This window comes from Larimichthys crocea, chromosome XII (genome assembly GCF_000972845.2).
Source record: "Larimichthys crocea isolate SSNF chromosome XII, L_crocea_2.0, whole genome shotgun sequence".
NCBI lineage: Eukaryota > Metazoa > Chordata > Actinopteri > Sciaenidae > Larimichthys > Larimichthys crocea.
In genome coordinates, this window is record NC_040022.1 from 7,193,919 (window position 1) to 7,219,250 (window position 25,332).

Consider the following 25,332-nt stretch of genomic DNA (forward strand, 5'->3'; position numbering starts at 1 on the left):
ATAACAGGCCCAACTACACTGATTTTATCAGTTGCACTTGCTGTTTGCAGGAATTGAATATATCTATATTTCATTAGTGTTTAATCACCTGAAAATGAGAATTGTTTTTCCGTTGTCTTAAAATAAACCCTTTTATTTGTACAGAGTTTTTCCTACATGCTTGGAAGAAGAGGGTGAGATGTGGGAGAGTATTCATTTTGGTTGCAATCTGAAACTTCACTGCTAGGTACCACTAAATCCTACACACTGGACCTTTAAACAGCTGCAGTGAGTCTAAAGAGATAAAGGGTGTGCAGGAATTTTAAAAAAGTCCTTAAATGAAGCCAGTAACTCAATCCTAAGATATGCATTTAACTATTCAATCTGGGCAGAGGTTAACTATACATAAAAAAAAATGCAAACACTGCTTTATACATTGCATTAATTTCATTTTATTCAATTACACAGTTGTCAACAAACAACAAATCCATATAGAGGCACATTGAGTTCACATTTACACAGTTTAAAACGAACATTGCGACAACACTGGTGAGGTTTCTGGTTGTCCACAGATTCTTTTGTAACATTCACAAAAAGATGACGCTGCTAAACCTTTTCTTTTGGACCTCACGAATGATGGAAAAATGTATGAAGTTTCTTTAATTTCAACGAGAACTGAAGAAGAGAGTTTGGCCCTGAACAGTCGAAACAGACCATGCACATACAGTTTTCTCTTCATTAGAAACAAACATGGCAATCTGACTTAGTAGCGAGTCAAATTTCCTAAAGTGAGACCCGCACTATCAGGTCTAAAGTCATAACAGAGAAATTAAACAATCTCTAGAAATCCAAAAACTATATATACCAAACATATTATTCGTAAAATTACTTATTTTTAGTGCTGACAAAGAAATAGTCTAAGAATAATTCAATTCAGTCTATTGCAATGGCATTAGTGCATTTATGTTAACAATATTAAGATAACAGACCTTAAGAGAGTGAACATTTAACATGTTTTTAGCTGATTTCTAACAGAACATGGAACTATAACTGCATCCTGGGGCTTATGGCAAAAAGCCCTAATCCTCTTTATTAATTAGGGAGAGAAAACACATTCAAAATATTATAATTTTTTGTACCTTTGACTAACAATACTTGACTACTCATTTAGACACTTTTTAGAAAATACTCCCACGTTTTCCACCAGCTGGGAAAGAATATTTCCTGGGGACAACACCTGCCAGGAATGACTCATAAAATGGTCCCACAGTAAAAACATTAGAGAAAAACTATAACATTCTCTTACTGTTGAATGTTCACTATTAATACACCTATACATAAATAAAGCTCTGATCTACAGTATGTTCTCATATAATAGGCGTTATTGCACTACATGTTCACCCCTTGTAGCAAGCTCATAACTCCCAAGTGGCACAATGAAGAGAGCTGCACAGAGACACGACAGTCTGAGGTACAGACACACATGCTTGGTAAATACAACATTGATGTAATATTTGTGGGTAATTAACAGTGTTTGACTTGCACAGTGAAACACTCCCGCACCTGTATACATATGTATATGTCTTCATATCTCCCTAACACACGGTCAGACCCTGACTTTGTCTGCCTGGAACTTTACAGTTGAACAGGTTTTACTAATATTGACAGAACTGCAGCACTAACAGGTTTCCAAAACTAAAAACATACTCTATTCTTTTTCAGTATTTGCAATTTACATCTATATTAATAGTAACATCTTCACTATATTATGCCACTGCTTCGGGGTGACATATCACAGTATTGGGCAGGGAACTGACAGCTAAGGTGTGGGGATTAGAGGACAGAAGGATGACACTCCCTCTGATTACATGGACATGTGTTCTGGGAGTACATAGGAGATGTCATCCCAGGGGTGTCTGTACAGACCCTGCTTCAGCCTCTTCTGATCCAGGTAGTGACCTGAGAAGATATGAAAAGGAAGGAAGTGTTTTCTTTGGTGTACGCACAGTATGCAAAATGCCAGTGTGCCTGTCCACAGAAATGTCTTACCGATGAATCCCATGCTGCGTCCCAGCACAAAGATGCCATTCAGAGCTCCGATTTCCACAAACTCATCAGCTTCATCTCTGCAGTGGACATGATGGACAACAAGGATAAGAGTGGCTGCACACAATGTAGGCACAATATTATTTATCTTGCACATAAACACTAAACATATCGATGAGTCAAGTTCAGCTTGATCCTTTTAATTTAAGTAATAATTCTTAAATTCAATCCGAGTTGTCAAACAGCCTTAGATCTTCATTCTTATGATGCATAGCATTACCACAGGAAAGAAACCCTGAATGCCTATTTCTCGATTTTGTTTCAAATCTACTAAAGGGATCCATTTTAAGAGGTGTAAACCGTATACACATTGTAAAGATAGCCAGTATCTATTGGCTCACCGTGTAAAACCACCACAAGTCCTGAGCAAGTCCACAAAGGCCACACCAATAAAGCCATCCACATTCAGGATCAAGTTGGGTTTCTAATTGAACAAAAGGGGAAAAAAGAGGATTGTGTTATTTAAAAACATGTGAGTCACTATTAGCAAAGGCAATTAATGATGGGGTGATAAATCTTACCTTGGATGTGGTGATCTTCTCCACATCTAGAGCGTAGTCCAGCAGCTGGGTGGAGGGGAAGTGCTGCTTCACAAACTCCTTCAAGATCTGGACTCTCATGTCTGGATTGTTAATCTGGGGAAATAGTACAAGTCAGTTATCATTTAAAATCTTCTAACCAGTCTCGTTTACCTCCATCTTCATTGTTTTTACAAAGCAGATAATCAATATCTTATTTATTCTGCTGCTGTCCACACTAGCTACTCTACACATGTTGAGGAGACATGGTACTCACCGACTTGACTCTGTGTCCAATGCCCATGATCAGCTTCCCATCCTTCTTCATCTTGTTGACAAATTCCATGGGCAGCATGCCACTGTCAAATGCCTTGCTGAATTGCTTTGCGGCAGCATCCAAAGCACCTCCAAAGCGGTCACCCTGAAAAGTGAAAAAACAAACAAACCATGCTTTGGCAGACTTTTGCAAGTCAGTAAATCGAGTACCTGAATCACAGTGAGTGTCTTACGATAGTCAGGAGGCCAGACGTGAGGCTGGAGATGAGATCTTTCCCGGCTCGAGCACAGACAATGGTGTTGTGAGCACCGGAAACAGCAGGGCCGTGATCAGCAGTAACCATCAGGCACATCTCAATGAACTGGCAAGCATACCTCGGCAACCTGCACACAAAGAAGGGCACAACAATAGTAATGCGGTTCAAGGATTTCTCAAAGAGTTTCTTAAATCACAGTTTCTGGGTTAGGAGGCTGACCTTCTCTGGAACCACAGAAGCCCCAGAGTCCCTCCCAAGCCGATTTCTGACTTGAAGACCTCAGTGATGGGCATGCCGGCATAGATGAGCTCCTGACCCCGCTCGTCACAGATACTAGTCATGAAGGAAGCAGGCTTACGGATCAGACCCAGCTCCTGTGAGGCACACAGACGCAAGCAGAAAAAAAAAAAAAAAAAAAAAAGATGTCACTGTATGTACTTGTGATCCATCTATCTCATTTTAAAACATGATTTCTATCAGTTTATCATCTGTGTGCTGAGGGCTTGATTACTACTGATGTTGTTCACTTCTGCATACTCACTCGTGCCCAAGAGTAATCCATTGGCACGGTGGGAGGAGGCATCTCTTTGGCTGGCTTTATAACTCCTTTGGTGACGAGGTCATCATAAACAGATCTGCACAGACAAAAAAAGGACAGTGGCATGATCTAAAATGTCACACAGAATATTTATGTTGGCATGATGAATTTAAGGAACATGACAATGTGTACTGACGTGATGATCTCTCCCAGCTCATCAAAGCTCTTGGGGACGAAGGCACCAGCCTCCTTCAGAGCGTTGTTCTTAGCTACTGCCGTCTCAGACGCCTGGTTGGCACAGGCTCCTGCGTGGCCAAACTGAACCTGAGAAGGAAAAAAAAAAAAAAACAACATGAGTCAGAAAGTCAGAAATGTCATTAAAAACATTATTAATCCCTTGAATATCTCATTATGCACCAACCCTTGCACCTGCCCTCTCACCTCTGAGGAGAACATGGTGGCACAGGTGCCAATACACCAGCACACCACTGGTTTTGTGATCCTGCCCTGTTTAATAGCCTCGCAGATCTTGTACTCCTCTGTGCCTCCAATCTGTAGAAGACAGAGACGGATGTAGTAAATCAATGATTTGTTTAAAGCTGCAGGCATGAGTCTGTGTAGATTTATTCCTCACCTCTCCCAGTACAACAATCATCTTCACTCCAGGAGTGTCTTGGTAGCGCAGCACATGGTCAGTAAACACGGAGCCTGGGTACCTGCAGGAGAGTCCAGTGTTACACACTAATTCAAATCCACATGCTTGGATACTGCACATAAAAGATAGATACATACCTGTCCCCACCAATGGCCACACCTTCAAAGACACCATCAGTGGTGCGAGAGATTATGTTGTTGAGTTCGTTGGACATGCCGCCTGAACGGGACACGTAGGCCACGCTGCCTGGACGATAGAGCTTGGAGGCGAGGATGTTATCCAGCATGCCTCCTGTGTTCCCAATCTTGAAACAGCCTGGCTTGATTCCTCCAACCTGGACAAACACAAAAACACACATGGAGCATTATTGGTTCGCTCAAATAAAAGAAGAGAGAGAAATCACGATAACTCTAATGAGAAGTGAAGCAAGACTAACGGTTGCTGGTCCAATGATTGTGACACCCTTCTCATCGGCAGTCTTGATGATCTTCCTGGTGTGGGCTTCAGGGATTCCCTCAGCAATGATGGCGATGGTGCGAATCTGAGAGTAACCAAATAAGACTTTAATTTTTATTCCCAGCTGTTAAGTACACTGCGGGTGATAAAGAATGAGGCTGTATTTACTACCTGTGGGTACTGCATGGTCTCCATAGTGCTATCAAAGGCCGAACGCAAAGATGCAAAGCTGATGAGCACATCCACGTCTGGGTGCTTCTTCATGGCGTCACTCATGTTCTTGTACACAGGGAGGAGGATTTCTTTGTGGCCCCAGTAGAACTTCTGTTTGTGGTCTCCACTGAAAGGCAGCCATGCACAAAAAGAATTTATCAAGCAGTTAAAGGGCACCATTTACTTAAGAGATTTTCATTACAGCAAACGTACAATTAAGATCCATTACACTGACAGCAGGATGAAGTAAACACAAGTTAATGGGGAAGGACAGAGTGCACTTACGTGAACGGGTAGACCATGGCTGCAACAGATGGCTCATCTCTGGAACAGACGTAGTCAAAGTCCAGCATGCCCTGTACTGCCCGAGTCTGCATGCCCCACACTATAGACTTGGTGTGTTTGCTGAAGAGAGTAGTTGCCTTGGCTACAAGGAAAGGAAAAATGTTCTATTTCTTGTGCATATATATAGACAAATAACATGCATTTAGACTTTACAGAATATTTTGCTTATTAAATTGACCCTAAACCTTCACTATAAAATAGTAATACCACTGACATGTAGATTAACAGAAGTCAATGAGGCCTGTACAGCCATTGCAGCCCAGAGGTTTGGGGTTGTGAACTGAGCCTACTGATACATGTAGATCTTTAGAAGTATATTGGATTAGTTGCGTTATGTGGACTTCCATTTTAGAGAGTTTGGATTGCAGAGTCCTCCTGCTGTCCAAAGGGGGAGCTATGATACTTAAACTCATCTAAGCAGGATCACAAGGCTTCTACCCACCGTGCTACCCAGCAGTGGATCCTCGCATGAAAACACATCAAATGCTCAGCATTCACAGTGCAAACAGTTCCTGTCTGTGTGTGTGTGTGTGTGTCCTTTCTCACCGATGGGAGTTCCAGTTTTGGCCTTCTTTGCGGGTGAGCTCTCAACTTTGGATTGGTTTTCAGAGAAAGAGGCAGTTCTGCTGGAAGCTGGAGTCTGGAAACAAAAAAGGTCCACTGATCCATTTTTTATTCTGTTATGCAACATTTGAATAAAAATAAAAATACACGAGTACAGCTCTGTTGAGGATTGATCTGCTTTAACTATAAAAACAGTTATATTTTAGAAGCTTGATAAAAGGGCATTATTTTTTAAGACATCGCCCAAACAAGTCAATGTGGTCTTGGAGCTTTATGAAGGATGATAAACTGGCACTTTTAGTGCTTTAAGCTTTAGTGAGTTTCATTCAATTCTGTAACAAACATTTTTTTTAAGGTCATTTCATTTCTCCTTGTCATTTTTCTATCATATATCTATCTCTACATTTAAAGAAACATGCAGCAACACATGTACATGCACACACACTGCACACAGTCTTAATGGATGCCCCGGGGCAGTCGCAGTGTTTGAGCTGAGTGAGAGCAATGCACAATGCCCTGCAATGCTCTTACACAAAAGAGCCATTGGGCTCCTGATAATCTAGTTCACTAAAAAGGACAAGACAGGAACAACTGAAACAGAGGCTGTGGCATGCAAGTCTTCTGCTCACTCTGCACCACACTATTGGTGGAGCCGATGAGGAAGATTCATTGCACAGGGAGCCAACCCGACATCATGACAGCCTATTTTGTCTCTGTGGAGTCAGTATGTGTCATACCGATGTGCTGCCGCTGGAGTTGAGGAGGAAGTTGGCAGTGTGGGCAGCCACAGGAGGCTGGTTGGGGATTGGTCGGTGGCCCAGTGCCATGCCAACAATGGCAGTCATGTGAGTTTCTGTGCCAAAGACATGGATGGGGATCCCAGTGGTCTTGCCTGAGGAGAGCAGACAGAACCAAATTAACTGTGGTGTGTAAAAATCAGACAAGCAGGAACTGGCAGATGTTTCCCATTTACGAGATAGATGTATAAATCAATGTAACATACCAACTTCTCCCATTACTCTGAGACCTTCCTGGTAGTTGGGGCCTCCACGGCGGACAAAAATGGTGACCTCGTGCTCCTTTAGGGGCACCTGATAATCTCGGATAGCTCGAACAATCCCCTAGCAGAGACAAGGATATGCTCAGTGAGTAACAGGATATTAAGTATAATATTTAAGGCTACTACATAAAACACAAGGCATGTGATAGTGTACCTTAAATGTTGCTGCAACATTTGTGAAGTTGGCAATGCTTCCACCAATGATCAAAACCTTTCCTGGAAATATTACAATGGAAAAATCATTTTAGAAAAAAAAACAAACAAACAAAAAAAAACCTTCTTGGAGTACACACAGAAAGACTGAGCAGTTTTCGTACCATCATGGTGCTTCTCTCTGGTCATCAGAGACAGGATAGTCTTGGCGTAATCATAAGTCTGCTGTTCGCTTGGAGCTCCTGAATACTCCCCATAATTGGCCAGCTCGTCGACGCCACCCAGGTCACAGATTGTGTCACTATGAGAGGTTCCCATTAGTCACCCACACAGGAAAAAAAGCCATAGCAACAACTTTCCAGCTCAAACAATGAACACAAGTTCAAGAAAAACGAGATGACTCACACTAAACTAAAGTATGCATTTAAACACCAAATGCATTTCTTCCATCTGTTCTGAATTAATACTGCACTGTATAATAATAAAAAATAAAAAAAAAAACACACAACTTTCCAGTGCACAGAGGGAATAATTAGTCATGGCTGATGTGTCGGCATATCACGCTTTTGTACCCCCAACAGATGGCGGCGTGAGGGAGACGCCGCTCATTCCTCCAGACTCTCACTAAACATCTAAGAACTGAATTTAGCAGGCAGCTGAAGAGGCAGAATCTGAGCTGCTGCACCATCAGTCTCACTACTGCACCACTGGCAAACCCAATTATGCGTAGTGTAATCAATATAATGAGGATAAAGTCGAGGGTCAATTCAAGCAAGCATAAACCCCAATTGGATTATTTCGGATGCATGTCTACTGGTTTCTTATTTATGTTTTTGTTTTATGTAGTTTTGGGTTAAGGCTCAGCTCTGGCACTGTGACTGGGTACCTGTACACCACTGAGGCACCTCCTCCTGCCACCATGGTCCAGATCCTGCCTCTGGGATTGAGAAGGGTCAGTTTAAGGCTGGCACCACTCTTGGCATCAAGGTCAGCAATGTAGGCCTCCTGGAAAAGTCAAAGAAAAAAGGTAAATGAAGAAGTCAAAGAAAGGTTTTGTGAATGCTACAAATGTAGGGGGAGGGTGGTGTGTGTGCGCAGCCTTAAACAGAGCAGGGCTTGTGCAAGTACATCTCCATTTGGCCACAATCCTTTGCCTGTGCTTGCATTGCTTTTAAAAGAGCTATAAAGTGGAAATATTGTGGAAATATTAGGAGTTATAGTGGATGTGATGTGCATCAGTGGTTGGGGCCACAGCTGGTGGCTGAGAGTAAAAAAGCTCCCAATCAAAAGGCACACGCTGTCCCTCAGCTCCACTCCAGACTCACAGCAGCCCAATTAGAGCCCGTCTGGTACACAGACAGTCTGTCTCCAACAAGCTCCTACATTTATCAGCCAAAAATAGAATATTAAAAAAAATCCATTTTACAAATTAATTTCTTTATTTGTAATGCACATTATGTTCATTATTGAGCTCTGTCGTGCAGATGATTTAGGGTTTTAGAAGGACCTGCGGATGTTTAATGACACTAAAGGCCTGGTTTCTAAAAAGAAAGAAAATGACCACATAAAATGTTATTACAGTATATGATGCATCATCATTGTCGTCTCTGAGTCTTTATGCGCAGGTCTCTGCCCACAACATTTACTTAAGGATATCTCTTGAGAATGTGTCAGTACCTCTACCGCAATGACTCGTAAAGGCTGATTAACAGTGTTAATAACGCCCTTCCTTATTAATTCGACATGGGACAGCTAGTACAAGGCTGCTACAGAGCAGAAGTGATATTGTAACACGTTATAAAAATAACGTGACAAAATGTCAGAAATTTTCACTTCATTATGTACTAAGACCTGCATTTTATAATGAACAGCTTAAACTCAATATGTAATACATTTCCACACACTTGGCAGTAATTGTTTCATATTGTTATGCAGAACTTGCACTTTAATTAAATGATATAAATGCAGTAATATGGTGCATTATGTAATAACTAACCAAAATGGATGCCTTCATCTGAACGTTATATTTTTAATAATTAAACTTCCCAAAAATAAAATTCAGCCAGTTGATTTCCTGTCTAACCACATAAAAGCACTAACATCAGCTTTTTATTATCTTACAAATATAGCAGTCAGCTACCAGGGGTGAGCTGACGACTGGTAATTAAGCATGGCTGGTTTTTAAGTTTTAGATTTTACTTAATGAACCAAAAACGTATTACATTATGTTGAGTTATTAGATAATGAGTTGTTACCCACTGAGAGTTTATTCTCTTGTTCTTCTTCTGGCTGAAAATTTAGGTGTTATAAAAGGGCACAACATGAAGTCTGTGTCATAGTTTACCTCATTAATTCAAGAGTAGGTTCTATTATTTATAAGAGATACATCCTTATTGCTCAAAAATAGTTGGGCTATAATGCTGACATTTTCTACTCCACATTTAGAGACGGGATTTTCTATCATTTCAGATCAGACTGACTCACCTCCAATTTGTTCAATTTACGTCATTCCTAAAAAACACCCTCAGTAAGATTTTTCCTCTTTGGTGAACTTCAGCTATTTCATGCTGACAGTTTGAAATCTGATACATTGCTACAGCAGCTCTTTGTCTCCAGCCCTCCCTCACCTCAGGATAGGCCTCCCTGCCGAAGGGTGGAGGGAACTCCACATCGCCCCACTTGGCCTTGCAGATATAGTCCGCTGTGGCGTCGATCTTGGCTGCCATGTCCAGCACATAAACTCCATCTTTAGTGACCACTGAGAGAAAGGAGGAAGAGAGTTAAAATCTATATTTTAACAAGGTTTACTAACACCCACTCACTGAGATTCACTGTGTTTGCAGAGAGTCTGAGCTTTAAATAGGTCATGGGAGGACCGTGCTCGGACACAGGTGACCACAACCTCCCTGCAGGAGGTGGAAGGAAGGAGAGTGGAGATGGGAAGGAGATGGTGTGACATCAAAGCAGTGAAGCCATCCTCAGCAGCCATGCTACATCCACAAGAACAGCTGCCAGAGGGCATGTACTGGTGCCCAATTATTTCATTATAAACACACACTGCCTTCATCAAACAGCGAGCGCATGAATTATTTAATAATTTCCTCCCTCTGTGTTAAAAATGTGGCAGAATCAACTTCAGCCTCTTGGCTTCAATATGGTGTTTTAATATGCATTGATGTTTTCATGCACAGTTTCCCTTTGATGTCCCCTTTCTAATTTTATAATCTGATAACTTATTTATAGATCTGTGTATATGCCATCGTGACTCCATGTTCAAACATAGCACATCGAGGTATTGGGGATTTGATAAAAACAAAACAACCTACCCAGTGGATTGATCTCCAAGTATGTGAAGAACAGGTCCTCATACAGGTTGAAGAGCCCAACAATGAAGCTGGCCAGGACTCTGCAGAGAGACGACACACAGGAACTCATGAGACTTTACACCTGTAGCTGCAGCACCAAAATTGACTTCATTAATCATATTACAATATAAAAAGCAATTATAATCACAGTATATCTGAACTAATTAGTTGATAGACAGATAATCTACAGCTATTTTGAAAACCATTTGAGTTACTTTTTAAGCAGAAGTGCCAAACTGGCTTATTAAACATGAATAAATTATGCTTTTCTCCATTTCATATCATTGTAAGTTGATTATCTTTGGGTTTGTTGGTCACCTTGTGCTAATTTTTCAGATTATTTAGATTATTTTTTCACTTTGATTTAGTAGGAAAAATAGATTAGTTGATAAAATAATTGGTAGATTAATTGGCAAAGAAAAATTATAATTAGTTTAAAAACTGAATACACAAACATTCACATCATTTCAATGTGAAACTTATAAAAACACATTTTCCAACCTGTGTTGGAGCTCAACGTGATTTTATATGAATGATTTATTTTTACATTTTTTAGGTGGCACGCCACTTTATTGGACAGCACAGTCAGGAGACATGACATGATGTGACATATTCGTTAACAGGTTTTTGTTATTCTGGGTGTGGTGAAAACCTGATGAACACTATACAAAGAGGTGTTCTGCTGACACGATCACAAATCCTTTCTGTTCATCTTCATGACCTTTTGTCTGCAGGATTTCTGAATAGTCTCCCTGAGATAAACAACACACTGAGCTTTAATAATTCACTAAAATAATTAAAAAAATAAATAAAATAAAAAATGGTGCACACACCTTAAGTAAGCGCACCCTTTGCTCGACTAGCTCAGTCAAACTCTGAGTAGTACCTCAAGCCTGGAAAGTGATCTGTTTTTGTGTTTACACTATGATAATACACAGGCCCCTGATCCAGAGGAGCTTTCGAGTGAAGCAGATCAGACCCACAGCTGTGTAATTTACTTATTCTCTCAAATAAAAGAGGTGGAGGACAACTCTTTCTTTAATGTCCTTCCTTAAAAACAACACACATACAACAATGACATGCAGCAAAGGATCTTGGGCTGGACTCAAACATGTGCCCACTGTGGTCAGGACTCAGCCTTGACACATAGTATAGCATAATTCAAACCATGACAAACTGCAGGCAATATCATCAAAGGATTGTTAAGGCTGAGCTGGACAGGAAACAGTCCACCTGTAAATTAGCTGCAGAGCCTTGGCGTAGAGAAGGAGAAATCTAATTTATTTCCTCCTTCACTTGTCAAAACAGGGCAGTGAGGAGTGGGGGGTTGCTGGTGAAGGAGGAAGAGGAGGTGGGGGCAGTATTTTGCTCTCCTCTGCTGACTGTCAGATGTGTCGGCAGGTCTGAGCCTTTTGTAACCACGTCAGCCTGTTGTCAGGACTCGGACTGGCCCGCGGGGGAAAACTGTGACAGAAACCCCGAGTGACTCAGCTTCTCATGTCTGCTTCTGACAAGAGGGCAGGAAAACTGGCCAAGCCCAGCTCTTGTTTTTAATCTACAGTGTGAAAGCAGGGTGAGGAGAAGAGTATAAAGGGGTGAGGTGGGCCAGCTAGGGTTGGCACTGTGATTTCTGGAGCGGCTTCTTCAATGTCAGCCAAGACAGCGAATCTGGCCAGAATCTGCCGTCACAAGAGCACGACTGGAGAGATGGATAGGAGAGTTTAGAGGGGGCGAGCCGCTGTATCGTAGCCATCAAAATAAATGGACGTGCTCGAAATGTGATAGCAGTGTAAAAAAAACAAAAAAAGGCCGGGGGTGGAGGCTGGTCGAAGAAAGGCGAAGCAGAGGAGGGAGTTTGTCATTTGTCTAATGGAAACCCTCCATCCTCCTCCTCCTCCTCCTGCTGCTCCCCCCACATTTACTGCAAGTAACAAAGTGCCTTTTTTTTTTTTATACTTCATTTGTTTGATGCCATTGTTTTTCCACTGTTGGCCAAGAATTTAATTATAAGGCAAAATGCCAATTTTTCATTGTTTTTAGTAGTTAAATGTTCCCCAATACACTTGTAGTCACAAATCACAAATGTCGCAAATCATGAACTTGTTAGTCTGCACATTTCCATGTTTTCTGAGCGTCTAACTCACGCTTTCTTGTCGTTGGGGACGTGGGTCAGCAGCTGTTTCTTCACAGAGTCTTCACTGATCTTTACATCCACCCCAATTAGCAGTTTCTTCGCCTTGGCATCCACATCTCCCACATCCACCCCTCCCTCATGGTGGAACAGCACATAGTCGCCCTCCCGTGTGGCGTAGATGCAGACGTAGAACTCCTCCTCCTAAACAATTGACCGTTAAAATGACACACTGATAAATAAAACAACTATAATGGGGAGGTTAATTGGTCATTACATAGATGTGTAAGGAGTGCTTTACCTGCTTATGGGCGACAAAAGGCTCGATGAGGAAGTTCTTGAGGACACCTTTGGCTTTTCCCACCTGAGGAACACCAAGAAAATAGTTCCATTAAAAAGGATATTAAATACAGTTATGAGAAAGAAAAAAAAAAAAAAAACACATTAGCATGAACTGGCATGGGTTGATACCACAACATCTCACTGGTCTTTACATCATTCAGACATACTTCCCGTGATGGTAGGAGGGGACAAAAAGGTGTAATAAAACTATAAAATACAAATTAAAAAAAAATAATAATACAGGGCCATCACTCGGCACAAATTATCTGCCATTCTGTTCGAGACAGGTTGAGTAGGAGGAAAAAGAAAATGTCGTGTATTTCTCCAGGCAAAGCCCCGCTAACACAGCTACAGCTCATTTGGTGAGGCTGTCATCATTCCTCTGTTAAAGGCCGACAGGTACAAAGTAACCAGGGACTGGCTGAGAGCAGCCAGCCGGAGAGAAGAGAACAAAATAATAAAAGGTCGAGAGGGAGTTGCCATTTTGAAGAGTGCAAAAAAAGAAGGCTGATGCAGAAAAAAAAAGGAGCCTATCTGATTGAAATACCCACTAGAGGCTCAGGCCTATTCATATAAATGACCAGACACCTCCATTACTGTCTCACTGAGGAGAAAAAAACAGAAAAGCCATTCATGTTGTGAATGCAATTTGTAGGTGAATGATTCAATTTAGCCACTTGTGATAACATGATTACACAAAATATGAGATACTCATTTAATAAAGTGAGGCATTGAGGAAAACTGCAGCGTGCAATAGCAGCGAGCAACTTGTGAATAACACGTGAAAAGGAAGGAAGTGAAGGGGCACGTAAAGTGTAAAAAGTTGTTACTGAAATTATTCACAGCCGCTGATGTCTAACGTGACTAAAAATGAAAAGTTTACGTGCGGCTAGCTAAACAAGACATTAGCAATAGTTAGCTGTCAGTCAGACAATGGCTACATGCTGGAAATTAATATGACAGCTTCTTTACCTTATAAGACAAAATGGACATTAGGTTATACACTTCTTCTACTATAGCATCTTGCACATTTTTAGAGTTAACAAGAGCTAGTGGCTCAGTGACTAACAGGAGTACTTTGAGCTAAATGCTAATGTCTGCTAACATGCCAACAAACTTATTAAACAGGTTTACGGTGTTCACCATCTTAGTTTAGCGCGTTAGCATGCTTACATTTGCCACATACATTAGCATAGCTGAGCACTAATTACATACAATATTCAATTTTTTCTATTATAAAACAAAGATAATTAGACCAAGTAACAAATTCAATCTTTTTTAATGCACCTTAAACACTCAAGTTCAAAATTAAGCAAGCGAAGCCAAGTGGACATGGTTAGCAGTGATTTTAGAACAGCTAAGTTCTTCGACACTTTACGTCGTGCCTAACACGTCTTCTAAAAATGACTGTAAACTTTGTCCTCTTGATGCATTTTCTTAATTTGTCTACAGTGTCCTTAATTGCTTTAACTAATTAATTACTTGGACTCATTAGGAGACTCATAAGACAACAAACAAGCTGAAACACTGCTGTCCACAATATAGCCTCATTTATTCTGATTTACTGCCACTGGCAGCTGCTGACAGTTTCATCTCATTTGTGAAGAGATACATCTACGCAATCTCAGTGCTGTAACTCACACACACACACTGACACTCGATGCTTTATGAGCCATCCTAGTCTCTCCATAACTTCTTCTTGGTTTATGAGGCAAAGCAGCATCTCAGTGGCTGAGTGATGGATCTTTTGTGCCGTGGTTATGCTGACTGGATAGATGGACTGCCTGTTTATTCACTAGCAGTAGGCGCTTCAGCTGACTGAACTGATTTACTACAAGTGGACTGAAACAGAAACCTTCAGTAGTCTGGGCGGCTGTTTCGATACACATAGATCAGGCAAAAACAAAACCACACAAACCAAACGCATGGGTGCAAAACAGGGAACAAGGGTGAAGGAAAGGGCAACAGGAGGAGGAGGAGGATCTGAATACAGCACTGGGTTAATATTGATTAAAGGCGTGTTCAGCAATGCACACTCTAAAAACAGAAGGGTGACGCGGAGGTAATTGACTGAGAGGGAGAGGGTGGATGACGTACTGTTGTCTCTTTCATGAGGCGGGACTTCAGCCACTGTCTGACGCCATTCAGGTCCAGGTTGACACCGACCAGACCCAGTTTCCCTCTTCTCTTGATCAGCTGGTCCGGCTTCACCACCAACCTCTAAAAAAGGAGGAAGATAAATATGATCTATTTTAGCAGGACCAACAGGCTACCACATATAGCCTTAACTGAAAGGCATCAAACTATAATATTTTCAGCACCTGTTTACTTGCAATCTCTCTAAAGTGACGATGTTTCAAGTGTGAGGAAAAAAAAGTAAAGCTGGACTTGGAATTATTTGAACTGTCAAAAATTGTGATAGGCATTTGTCATAAACTTGCAGACTAAAAAAGGAAAAATATAGTTATTTGCAGACCAAGATTTAAAAAAATGTTTTAAAGTAAATCATAAAAACAGGAACTAAGCATGCAAATAAGTTTCATAATTTCATTTGAAAAATTGCAACAACACATCAAGCTTAGGATGACAGTTGTTTGTGCTGTTCATTTTAATTCCCAACACTTATTTATTGATGTTGTCTGAATGCATCAGCATCTTCCTAAATAATATTCATCACCTGAGAGTTGAGGTGAGCATTATTTAAGTAAAAATCTATCTATATGTCAATCCCCTCTGACGCAAAAGCAAAATTACATCCAACCCCCACTGACCGATCCCACTTCCTCTCACTTGCAAGTCAGATAAAGAGAATGACTTATGACGGTGGACCCATTAGTATCTGGGTGTTCGCCAAAGAGAGGGCAGAGGGTGAAAGTTAATGCAATTTCTTAATCAATTCTACCGCAGCACATATCTCAGTGTATCTGCCCTCCACATCCTCCAGATAAAATCGTGAAGTCGTGAGGGAGGCTCAGGGGGAGAATGATATTTTGTCCTGCAAGATGACTCACAGCGTAATTCAATTCACTTCTATTAGGGCCTGTCTATCTGCCACTGCTTCGCTATGAAGAGCAGTGAGGGCTGATCTGAAAGCAGGGCGAAGACTGGCGTGTACCTGGAGAAATGTTTGTGCAACAAATCCTACCCTAGCTGGACTCTGACCACCAAAAGAGATGAGATCTTATTTTTATTGTGTCCTCTGCATTTACACTGAGAATGTAACAGAGCTGCTGGGTCGCTCTGCTGTCAGTCTAAGTAACGGTCTCCAAAAAGAGATCATTTTCAGCATCCACATGCAATTTCATCACAACCGGTTCTTTTGCCTCACCTCTGTGAGCAGCCACGGGTTCTCTCGCGCCACTCGGTCAAAGTCTGTCTCCGCCGTCACGTTGACATAGCGGAATCTGTTCTGGACGGCTGCTGAGGTGCAGATATACTTGTAGAGGAACTCCTTTCCAGTCTGCTCGGAGATGGCTTTGGCCGACATGACTGCTTAAGCTAGACTGGCCTAATAGGACAGAGAAAGAGAGAGAGAGATGGATTGGGAGGTGGGCAGTGAGATGGATGAATATGAGGCAGATCTAATAAAGTGGAGAGATGGTTGAATACAGAAAAGCAGATATAAATAGCAAACAGAGACATGGTATGAAAAACAAAAACAATGCTTGTCCACTCTGTCAGAGCTGTCAGTAAATGGTCCGCTGAACAGGTGATTGAAATGAGGCGATTTAACTGCACTGAATTAAAAGAGACTGTTAGAAAAAAAACAGATTACATACTAGCTTCTAATTCAGGTCATTCATCCTTTTGCACACTCAGATTTGTTTTTACTTTGTCTCATGCAAGAGAAACACAACAAGAAAGACACAGACAGTGAAGCAGGTGAAGCCAAATCCAGCATGATTAGCCTTGAGCTTGTTTGACCTGCACACTAATGAGGTAATGGGCACTCAAACAATCAGAGTCTTCCTGGAGCTACAGCAAAGAGTGTGCACGGTGTAGTAACTGGACTTTAGCCACTAACACACAGCCAATTATTAGCGGACTGTAAAGCTGCACAGGCATATGCAGTAATATGAAATCAATACATGGAGTCCATTTTGGCAGAATGTGACGGAAGTAAAATAAGAAATTCAATAACTTGTAATAGCATCTATAAAATTTATTGCCAAAGGGAGGACTTTGATTCACTGAATGAGGTCATACATGACAACACACACACACAGCTCACAACACGACCTCCCTACGATGGCTTCCTTCTGAGGATGTATTGATAAAGACAATATTAGTATTGGACCAAAGTCACGTACAGGTAAATTCCTATGAATCAGTTTAGAAAGTAAAAGCATGATACAAATCTTTACAGCTATTTTCTGTCTTACCGTAGCGAGTTTAATTTATCTTTCTAGAGGAGACACAACATGGAATCACTTATCTTCAATGAATAATGAAGAAATTACACTGTAATTTAGAATTACCTCATAATAATATGGAGTAACCAATAGGATTGCTACCTCACTTAACTAAAATGTGTAAAAGTGGTCATAATAGGAGCAAGGTTTGCGTTTAACCCTAAGATCAAACAATTATAAAAATTCAGAAAAGGTCTGAGTTTTGGCAAATTGAATGTGCCAAGTGTCCTGTTTAATTTCTGCATGACTGGACCAACCACAAACCGGATTGAAGGACCAAACTCTCTAACAGATTATTGATCCAGCTCAATTTTAATCACCATGTATGTGAGAAATGTGGCTTATTAGGGCTATAAAATATCAAGGCTTTCACCAATCACCATCTCTCCCACTGAGTATCACCAGGATGGTTTGTACCTGTCCGTTTCTTCTGTGGTTCATTAAGCTGAAAGCCTCGATGTCGGCTGAAACAGGATTCCCCCTGCTCTACACTGCACCCCTGGCAGCAATTTCTTAAATGGATTAATGGGACTGTCATGGACCCTTTTCACTATTGATCTTCGGGTGTCCCCTGAGTCACCACAGCGCTGCTTCCAGGCCAGGCAAAAACATGGTTTATCCAAAGCTCATCCAGGTTTTGATATATCATCCACTTTCTCTGTATTAACTGACCTGACAGAGGTATTAGATATCACAACAGCACTGGTTCAGATGATGAGAGGATGATGGATGGCAGAGGGAAGGTAAAAATCAGGCACAGGTTTAAATCAACACAGGGACAGATCAAATCAAACAGGTAAAAACATGAAAGGTGTACCTGCACACTGACTTAACTTGTCCTATTTTGACTTCCATAACTACAACCAAACCTGCTTGACTACTGATTCATAGATCCCAACTGTTTCCATTCATTTACAAACCGGTCAGACAGCAATTCACTTTGAAAAAACAACATCTTCCTATACAAATAAACCTCCAATGATTACTCAAACTTCTTAAAAACCAGGATGAAGCAAGAGTTCAGGTTCAATGGTGGACTGAGCAGTTCAACTTGTTTTATATCTCTAACACAGAAAGAGAGATAAAGGGCTAGAGGACGTGGCAAAAAAAGAAAAAGTAAACCCTTATTCTAAAAAGTGTTTACCTTGTTTTGTTGGTTTTTCTTCGTGTATGGCTCTGGGAGTGGGTTCTGGTTCGGTGTGTCGGTGCTGCTTCACTCTCGCCGGGAGCCAGAGGTACCGGACAGCGGGGCTTCCTGTGAGTTTTGTCTCCATCGCCCATCTGCCGATAGGCTTGGCTGATGCTTCCTGCGCCCTGATTGGTTCATTTCACACCATGCTCTATTACTGCCTTCAGGGACTGTGGGAATAATTGGCACCGAGCCGACGAGGCGGTCACGAACAGAGCTTTTCATTGCCACGGTTCATGAAACAACGAAGATACAAGTGCCAGTTTAAACAGAGCTTCTCATTCAGTGATTTCTTTCTTTACACACTGTAGATTAACACTGAAGATCATCAAAACTATGAAGTCTCACATATAGAGTTATGGGGTGAACAAAAAAAAACTAAACTAAAGAGAACAAATATGTTTTATATGTTAGTTTCTTTAAGTAACTAGTTTTCCAACAGTCTTAAATGAGTTCCCAAATATGCTGAGCACTAACACTAACTCATCCCAAATCATTTTATTTGGGTTTTGGATGGATGACTGTTGAGGCCAGGTCATCAGACACAGCACCAGTGGTGCAAATCTGTCACCAAAGCAAAAGGAGGCTCCTCTTAAGAATCTAAAATGTAAAACATGTTTTACTTGTTTAATTAAATTAAATATAAATATCTGTGTGCATGCAGGGCATATCAACACCTGCAAGATCATTATTTACGCGACTTTCTGCACTTGTCGCTTGCTTGTGTAGCTGACTCATTGCCCCTTAAAAAATCCAAACAAAATATTTCGAGGAGTACTTGAACGTATCATGAGTTTCTCCACTCAGCTTACACACACACACACACACACCACTCGTGGAGAAAACTGTAATTATGCACCGCTGACGTTGATTGGTTGACGCTGTTCTTTATCTACAAAGCAACCAATGAGAAAAATCACTTCATGTAGGAGACGGCCAACACAAAGAGTCTTACAGTAACTAGCCTGGTGTACTTTGACAACAGTGTGACATCATGTAGAGGACCAGGTCATGGTCTCACCTGTGCTCTTGTGGCCTGTTTCCCCACTCATATTTCAGATCATTGGCACGTATAGTCTAGAGTAGAATAGATCAGACTAAGGTCATTTGTAAAACAAGCTCCAGTTTTGTGCAAAATGGTGAATGGTGAATAAAAAATATATATATAAATCATGTTCATATGTCATATATTTGTTTCTAAGCAACACACATTGTGTGGAAACTGGCAGTCAACCTGAAACTATTACATAAAGCACAGATGCAAATTAAGAGAACATAAGAATGTGTGGTGTGATGTACCTTTGGGGTTCAGGATAAGGTAGGTGGGTTCAAAATGCAGTGTGGCTATTACAACTGAGCACATTAGAGGCTATTAGAGGTTAGAACTTTTTGGCAGCTGCGTTTGATTTTAATGCAAGCCAAACTGAAAGGAGTTCAGACAAATGGTGCAATCCAGTCTGTGACACAATATCTGAAAATAAAGTTTTCCTTTAGCAGTCATTCTGACACAATAAACAAGAGGCTAATTGAGGTCAAGCATGTAAAACATCATACCACCACGACACAAATGACTTCACCAGCACTGCACAAGGGATGAGTGCCCTCTGCTGGTTTACATGGCTCATAATAAGTACATGCTGTGGGTAAATGACCATGTGGAGATAAACTGTCCCAGTTTTCACTGTGTGTGCTCGTTGTCAAACTGCACTGACAGCACACGGAACAGAGGGCAAATTAAATTATTGGAGCAAAGCATGTTCTTTTTTATTAAGTGTACAAAACAAGTGCAAAAATAGTGATTCATAAGAGCTACACAAAGTAGGACTTGCCCGTCAAAAATTACCGTCACAGAGGATACAAATTGAAATCCAATACATGAAGTGCTGTTCAAAGAGGATAAAAGGGATCAATGGTGCAGTCTTGCGCAGTAGAAAAGATTGCAAAACATGGACTTGGATTCACAGCATTTGATAATTACTAAGTGCAAGCTGCTGAAACAAATACCAAATTCATCAGCGTTCTCCTTTTCAAACTATGCACAGTGCAAAGGTTTTACAAGGAAGGACCTCTATAAATGACATTCATTCTAATACACTTAATCAAATAGATAACTTTGGCCCATATGCTATTTTGACAATTACTTCCTAGGAGGCGTGCACACACACACTTGCACGTAAATGACGTCTAATACTTTTAACTTACGAGACAAAGGAAACACTAGACACATTCTGTTGAAGCGGCAGAGGTACTCTTAGCAGGTCAGGAATGTGTTAATAAGTTTGTACCATATACCTGGGATGCATGCAATGAAAGTTTTCTAGATTCTGTAAATGTGAATACTGAGTGACACTGACATGTATAGAAGAGGAAATCTAAGTTGTTAGATAACTGTGGAGCTGTGGGAGGAGGCTATACTACCATAGTCTAAAACTGTAGCTAATAACACCTCAGCACATCGCCAGGTACTGCAACTCTGGCACTGATATGTGAAACAAGATACTCAACAACGTTAACAAGCCTAACTGGATTGAAGGCATCTTGGATTGTGGTGCAAATCAACAGTAAAAAAGGCACACAGCTTATGGATTTAGGGTGGCTATAACTGAAACCCTAAACACAGCATAAACACACAAACCTTGCACAGAGTAAGCCTAAGTTTTAATTCACCAGTCATCCCAGCCACACATCTCCCTGTTTGCCATTTACAGTATGGTGCACTTTTGCTTCTTTTTCTTCTCTGGTTCTTTCTTGGTCGGCTCGCCCTCCTTGCACCCGTAGAAGCTGGAGAAGCAGGCTGGGGAGCAGATCGGCTCTCTGAGCTTGAGCCACCACCTTCCTTCACCATAATAGGTCAGCGAGCCAAGCTCCATCTCCTCAACGGTCTCAGGCTGCTGGCCTTCCTGCTGCAGGGTCAGGATTTGCAGCAGATCCAGACCTGTTTGAACTGGCTCAACGCCCTCTGCACATCCTAGAGTAACGTGGGCACGGCTTCCCAAGGGTAGGGAGGTAGCAGGCTCTACCTCCGTCTCGGCATCGGCTGGCCACAGCAGAAGCTGCTCCTCGGTGAGGGACACTCTGGCGCCAACAGTGCGAGGAGTGACAAAGAGAGCGCTCAGTGACAACTCGAACACGGAACTGTAGAACTCTTTGACAGCCTGGAGAGATCAGAAAAAAAGAGGAAATATTGCAGGTTTAACTTTTTAAATATCGAACATTAGGATTATCAGGGTGTTGAAATGTTCACTAATAATGCATGATTGATGTTTACAAAAATACGTAGCCACTGGATTTAAATTGAGCCGATCACTTACTGGATTCTCTGCATACTCTTTGGCACCCTCAGCTTTCCCATAGTTGCAGAACTTTGTAGTGCAATGGAGGGGCCCTTTGGCTTGAAAGTACTGCTCCAAATCCACCTCTTTCTCAGGCTTCCCTGTGACTGCACATAGTAAAGATCAGATCTTACGTCATGACATAACATTTTGGATATTATTCGGCTAATTCATTAAGATTTCATGTTTCTCACTGGTGCATTCATCTTTGTATTCAATGTAACAACTTCAAAACACACTCACAGTCAGTCAAGTATTTCTTGAAGGCCTCCAAGGTGTCCAGCGTTTTCAGGAAGTCCATTGATGTGCACCTCACCTTGTTCTGGACAGGGGAGAGCAGAAACCAGCCAAAGTAAAGAGGCAGTGACATTTCCTCAAGTGGACCTTTCATGGCTTCCAGTTGGGCCTCCCCAAGTTCACGCTTGGTCTTCTTGGTCAGCTGTGTCACATCTCTGTTCCATTCAGTACGGGGCTCCAAAAAGACAGCAACGAGTTGGTGCTGTTCGGCAATTTCCCCCAGACGGGCCAACCGATCCTGGGTGTGGTTGCTGTCATCCACCACTATAAACAGAGAGGATGCTGTTCCGGCACTGCAACAGGCCACCACAGCCTCATCCAGAGCCTTGTATCCATCCGCAGATGATTCAAGATTCTCTGGCTTTACAGCATAGTTATCAGCACAGATCACAGAGCAGTGGTCTTTGTAGGCATCAGCTATGGCGCTTGCCAAGAAGCTTTTACCGCTTCCTGGCAGGCCGCGGAGGACAATAAGGGTACGAGAGGTTCGTAGGGCATCTTTGGTCTGCTCTCGTTCCAGGAAGGCAAAAGAGAGGGAGGCAGTTGCAGGGACCGTATCCTCTTCCTTTTGAGGCTCAGCACCATTCTCAGATTTAACAGCGTCACCTTCTGGTGCTGCCTCAGCTCCCTTTGGTGTGTCAGAGTCAACTGTTTTTTCTGGTTCAACTTCCGTCTTGTCTTCTGCAGGTTTCACAATTTCAGTATCAGCTGATGCTTCTTCCTTCAGTGTCACAGCTCCTGATGGCTTTTCTGGAGAAACTTCTGACACCAACACAGTCTCAGGTGCCTTTTCCTCCTCCACCTCCTTTGTAGGCTTGGCAGTGTCACCCTTTTCTGCCACTTCCTCTTTGGCAACTTCTTTTACCTCTGTGTCCATTGTAGTCTGCGGTTCCTTCTTAGTTTCCACTTGTTCTGACTCTCTCTCTTCTTGGCTGGGTGGTTGTGGGTCCACCAGTGACTGCAGCAGGGCTGGTTCAGGTAATGTTTGCTCTTTTAGTTCGGCTTCTGGAACTGATTCTGCCGATTTCTCTGGCTCTGGTTCAGGGGCACTCTCTGGCAGTGGTGTTTGCACAGGCAAAGGTTCTGGGTCATTCTCTGGCACAGGCTGCTGTCCAGATTGGTTGTTTTCTGGTTCTAAACCAGTAGCTTCGTTGGAGATCTTTTCAGATGACTCATCTGGTTCTGGTGGTGCCACCACATCAGACGCTGACTCCATTTCAGATTTTCCTCTTGGTAAGCTGTCCTCAATCCCCATTTCGTGTTTTTCCTCAGACAGCCTAACAGTTTCTGTCACAATCAACTCTTCTGTTTCTTTTGGGGTTATGACTTCTGTAGGATGACCATTCACTGCCAGCTGCTTATTCTCTTCATCAACAGCTGGTGGCTTCTCAGGCTCTGTAGATTCCTCTGGTGTCTCCACTTTTGACACAACCTCTTTTTCCATTACAGGCTGTGGAGTCTCTGACGCATCTAAAGCCTCGCCGCTCTTTTCAGGATCCATGTCTGGCTTAAAGTCTGACTATATACAAAGAAAAAGAAAGAAAAATGTTTGTTTAGACCAATGATGGCTGAATTCGTAAAGCCTCTGAACACATACAAGCAATTTTTGCCCACCCACTGCACCTTAAAGAGTATCACACCAAAAAAGGTTTGGATACATAACAAGTCTGGATAAGAAAATTAAATTATTTATTTATGAGTCTCTGCTACAACCTCTCCAAGTGAAATCTGACAGATGATTTAGATGGATCTGGTTATATTTTGGGCGTGTGAAAGGTGACATCAATGGACAGTGAGACAGCAATTTTTCCACAAATCAACGTTTCATGAGGTGTGAGCGCAACACATTTTGATTGTGCAATATGTGGACACAATTTCACATACAATGTGATGTAATTAAACACTGGTCCTGCCACTATCTTTGGTAATGTCCATTTTAGTTGCAGTCATGTGCATGCAGTAGGGGTGGTGGCAAAAATTTGGCAAGGCAGTCTCTCCAAATTTTTATTTCTATTTGTAATAAAAACACAAAGATAGTAACCCTGTACAGACACACAAACATGAGTGCAAAATACTGTGTTCATACCAGGCAAATTAACTGCGCCAAACCTTGCCAGCAAACGTAGACAAAGGGTAGTTGAGGGAAACGGGAGCATCGCAGATAAAGTGTGATTACTTCATGGTGCAGCGACCTCCACGGTGTGGCTGCTTTATTTCAAATGTCGGTGCAAGATTTGTTACCAAACAGCGATTTACCAGATGTGTGAAACCACATCGTGTCATGAGACACAAGGGGAAGCTGCTCCAACACAACTGAACCCCAGTATGGCAACAAAAGACGAACTGGCTGATAATAAACAGGGTTTTTTTTTGTTTATTTAAACCAGATATGAATACACACTAACCGAAACCAAACCATTTATAAACACTTCCAGATATATTAAAATCATTCTCGTTCGTTAAACAAGGAAGATACAGTAACAGTTAATGGCGCAGTGAGTTTTGTTTGTTAAAAAAGGTAAGTTTGGACTAAATGCATGACACAAAAAAATAGACATTTTAAAAAGCAGTGTCAAAAGTATCATCCAAGTGAGCTCCAGTGTGGTTTTTAAAAAGATAAACTCGAAGCAGGATGAACGTTACATTTTATTAACTGCACAATGTGGCCAGGCGGGGAGTGGCGTGCACCTAACGTTAGCACGCCAGACAAAAACAATTTAGCCTGGCAGTCAGTGGATTTGGCTCCGAACAGCACCAACCACAGCGCCACGTCTAACAAAGCTTGGTATTTAACTTGCGTACACAATCACTGCGTGATGTTAGAAAAACTTATTTTACGCTGTCTGTGTAAAAAAAATAATATATATATATTTATATATGGACGAGCTGTAGTTTATTGCATAGAGGGCTTTTGTTTTTAAAATGCCAGCTTACCAGTTAGGCTGCAGTGGAGCTATCGGTGGTGCCGCTGACCACGCGTTTCTCTCTGTCTGGATACAATGACAAGGCAATCCTCGCTCACACATGCACCCGCTTCAAAAGGAAATTCCCGGGCACGCGCAACTGGGCGTGGCCACGGATACGCCCCTGAAGACCGGAAGGACGATACCAGTCTGTTTTTTTTGTTTGTTTGTTTGTTTTTTT

At 41.8% G+C, this 25,332-nt stretch overlaps 2 protein-coding genes across 3 annotated transcripts; both read right to left on the reverse strand.

The window, feature by feature from the left end:
* Positions 1-411: 411 nt before the first annotated feature.
* aclya (ATP citrate lyase a) lies at positions 412-18,668 on the reverse strand. Of its 2 annotated transcripts, XM_019258706.2 has the most exons (28): positions 18,515-18,668; positions 16,287-16,466; positions 15,056-15,178; positions 12,918-12,980; positions 12,630-12,820; positions 10,447-10,526; positions 9,748-9,878; positions 8,007-8,125; positions 7,285-7,421; positions 7,122-7,183; positions 6,911-7,028; positions 6,645-6,799; positions 5,890-5,983; positions 5,284-5,425; positions 4,957-5,125; positions 4,766-4,870; positions 4,467-4,663; positions 4,309-4,390; positions 4,116-4,226; positions 3,871-3,998; positions 3,678-3,771; positions 3,356-3,510; positions 3,113-3,263; positions 2,881-3,024; positions 2,607-2,720; positions 2,427-2,509; positions 2,029-2,105; positions 1,844-1,938 (listed from the first exon to the last, which is right to left on the reverse strand). In XM_019258706.2, exons 2-28 carry the CDS (start codon positions 16,443-16,445, stop codon positions 1,844-1,846), a joined length of 3,279 nt encoding a protein of 1,092 aa, XP_019114251.1. In that variant the 5' UTR covers positions 16,446-16,466; positions 18,515-18,668. The 2 variants fall into 2 exon arrangements, with proteins under 2 accessions (XP_027140717.1, XP_019114251.1); XM_027284916.1 differs by lacking the exon at positions 18,515-18,668 and having other exon boundaries at positions 412-1,938; positions 16,287-16,445.
* Positions 18,669-20,298: 1,630 nt separating this feature from the next.
* Positions 20,299-25,255, reverse strand: cnp (2'',3''-cyclic nucleotide 3'' phosphodiesterase). The gene is made up of 4 exons (XM_010739850.3): positions 25,123-25,255; positions 22,135-23,707; positions 21,871-21,998; positions 20,299-21,714 (listed from the first exon to the last, which is right to left on the reverse strand). Exons 2-4 carry the CDS (start codon positions 23,687-23,689, stop codon positions 21,262-21,264), a joined length of 2,136 nt encoding a protein of 711 aa, XP_010738152.3. The 5' UTR covers positions 23,690-23,707; positions 25,123-25,255; the 3' UTR covers positions 20,299-21,261.
* Positions 25,256-25,332: the final 77 nt, after the last annotated feature.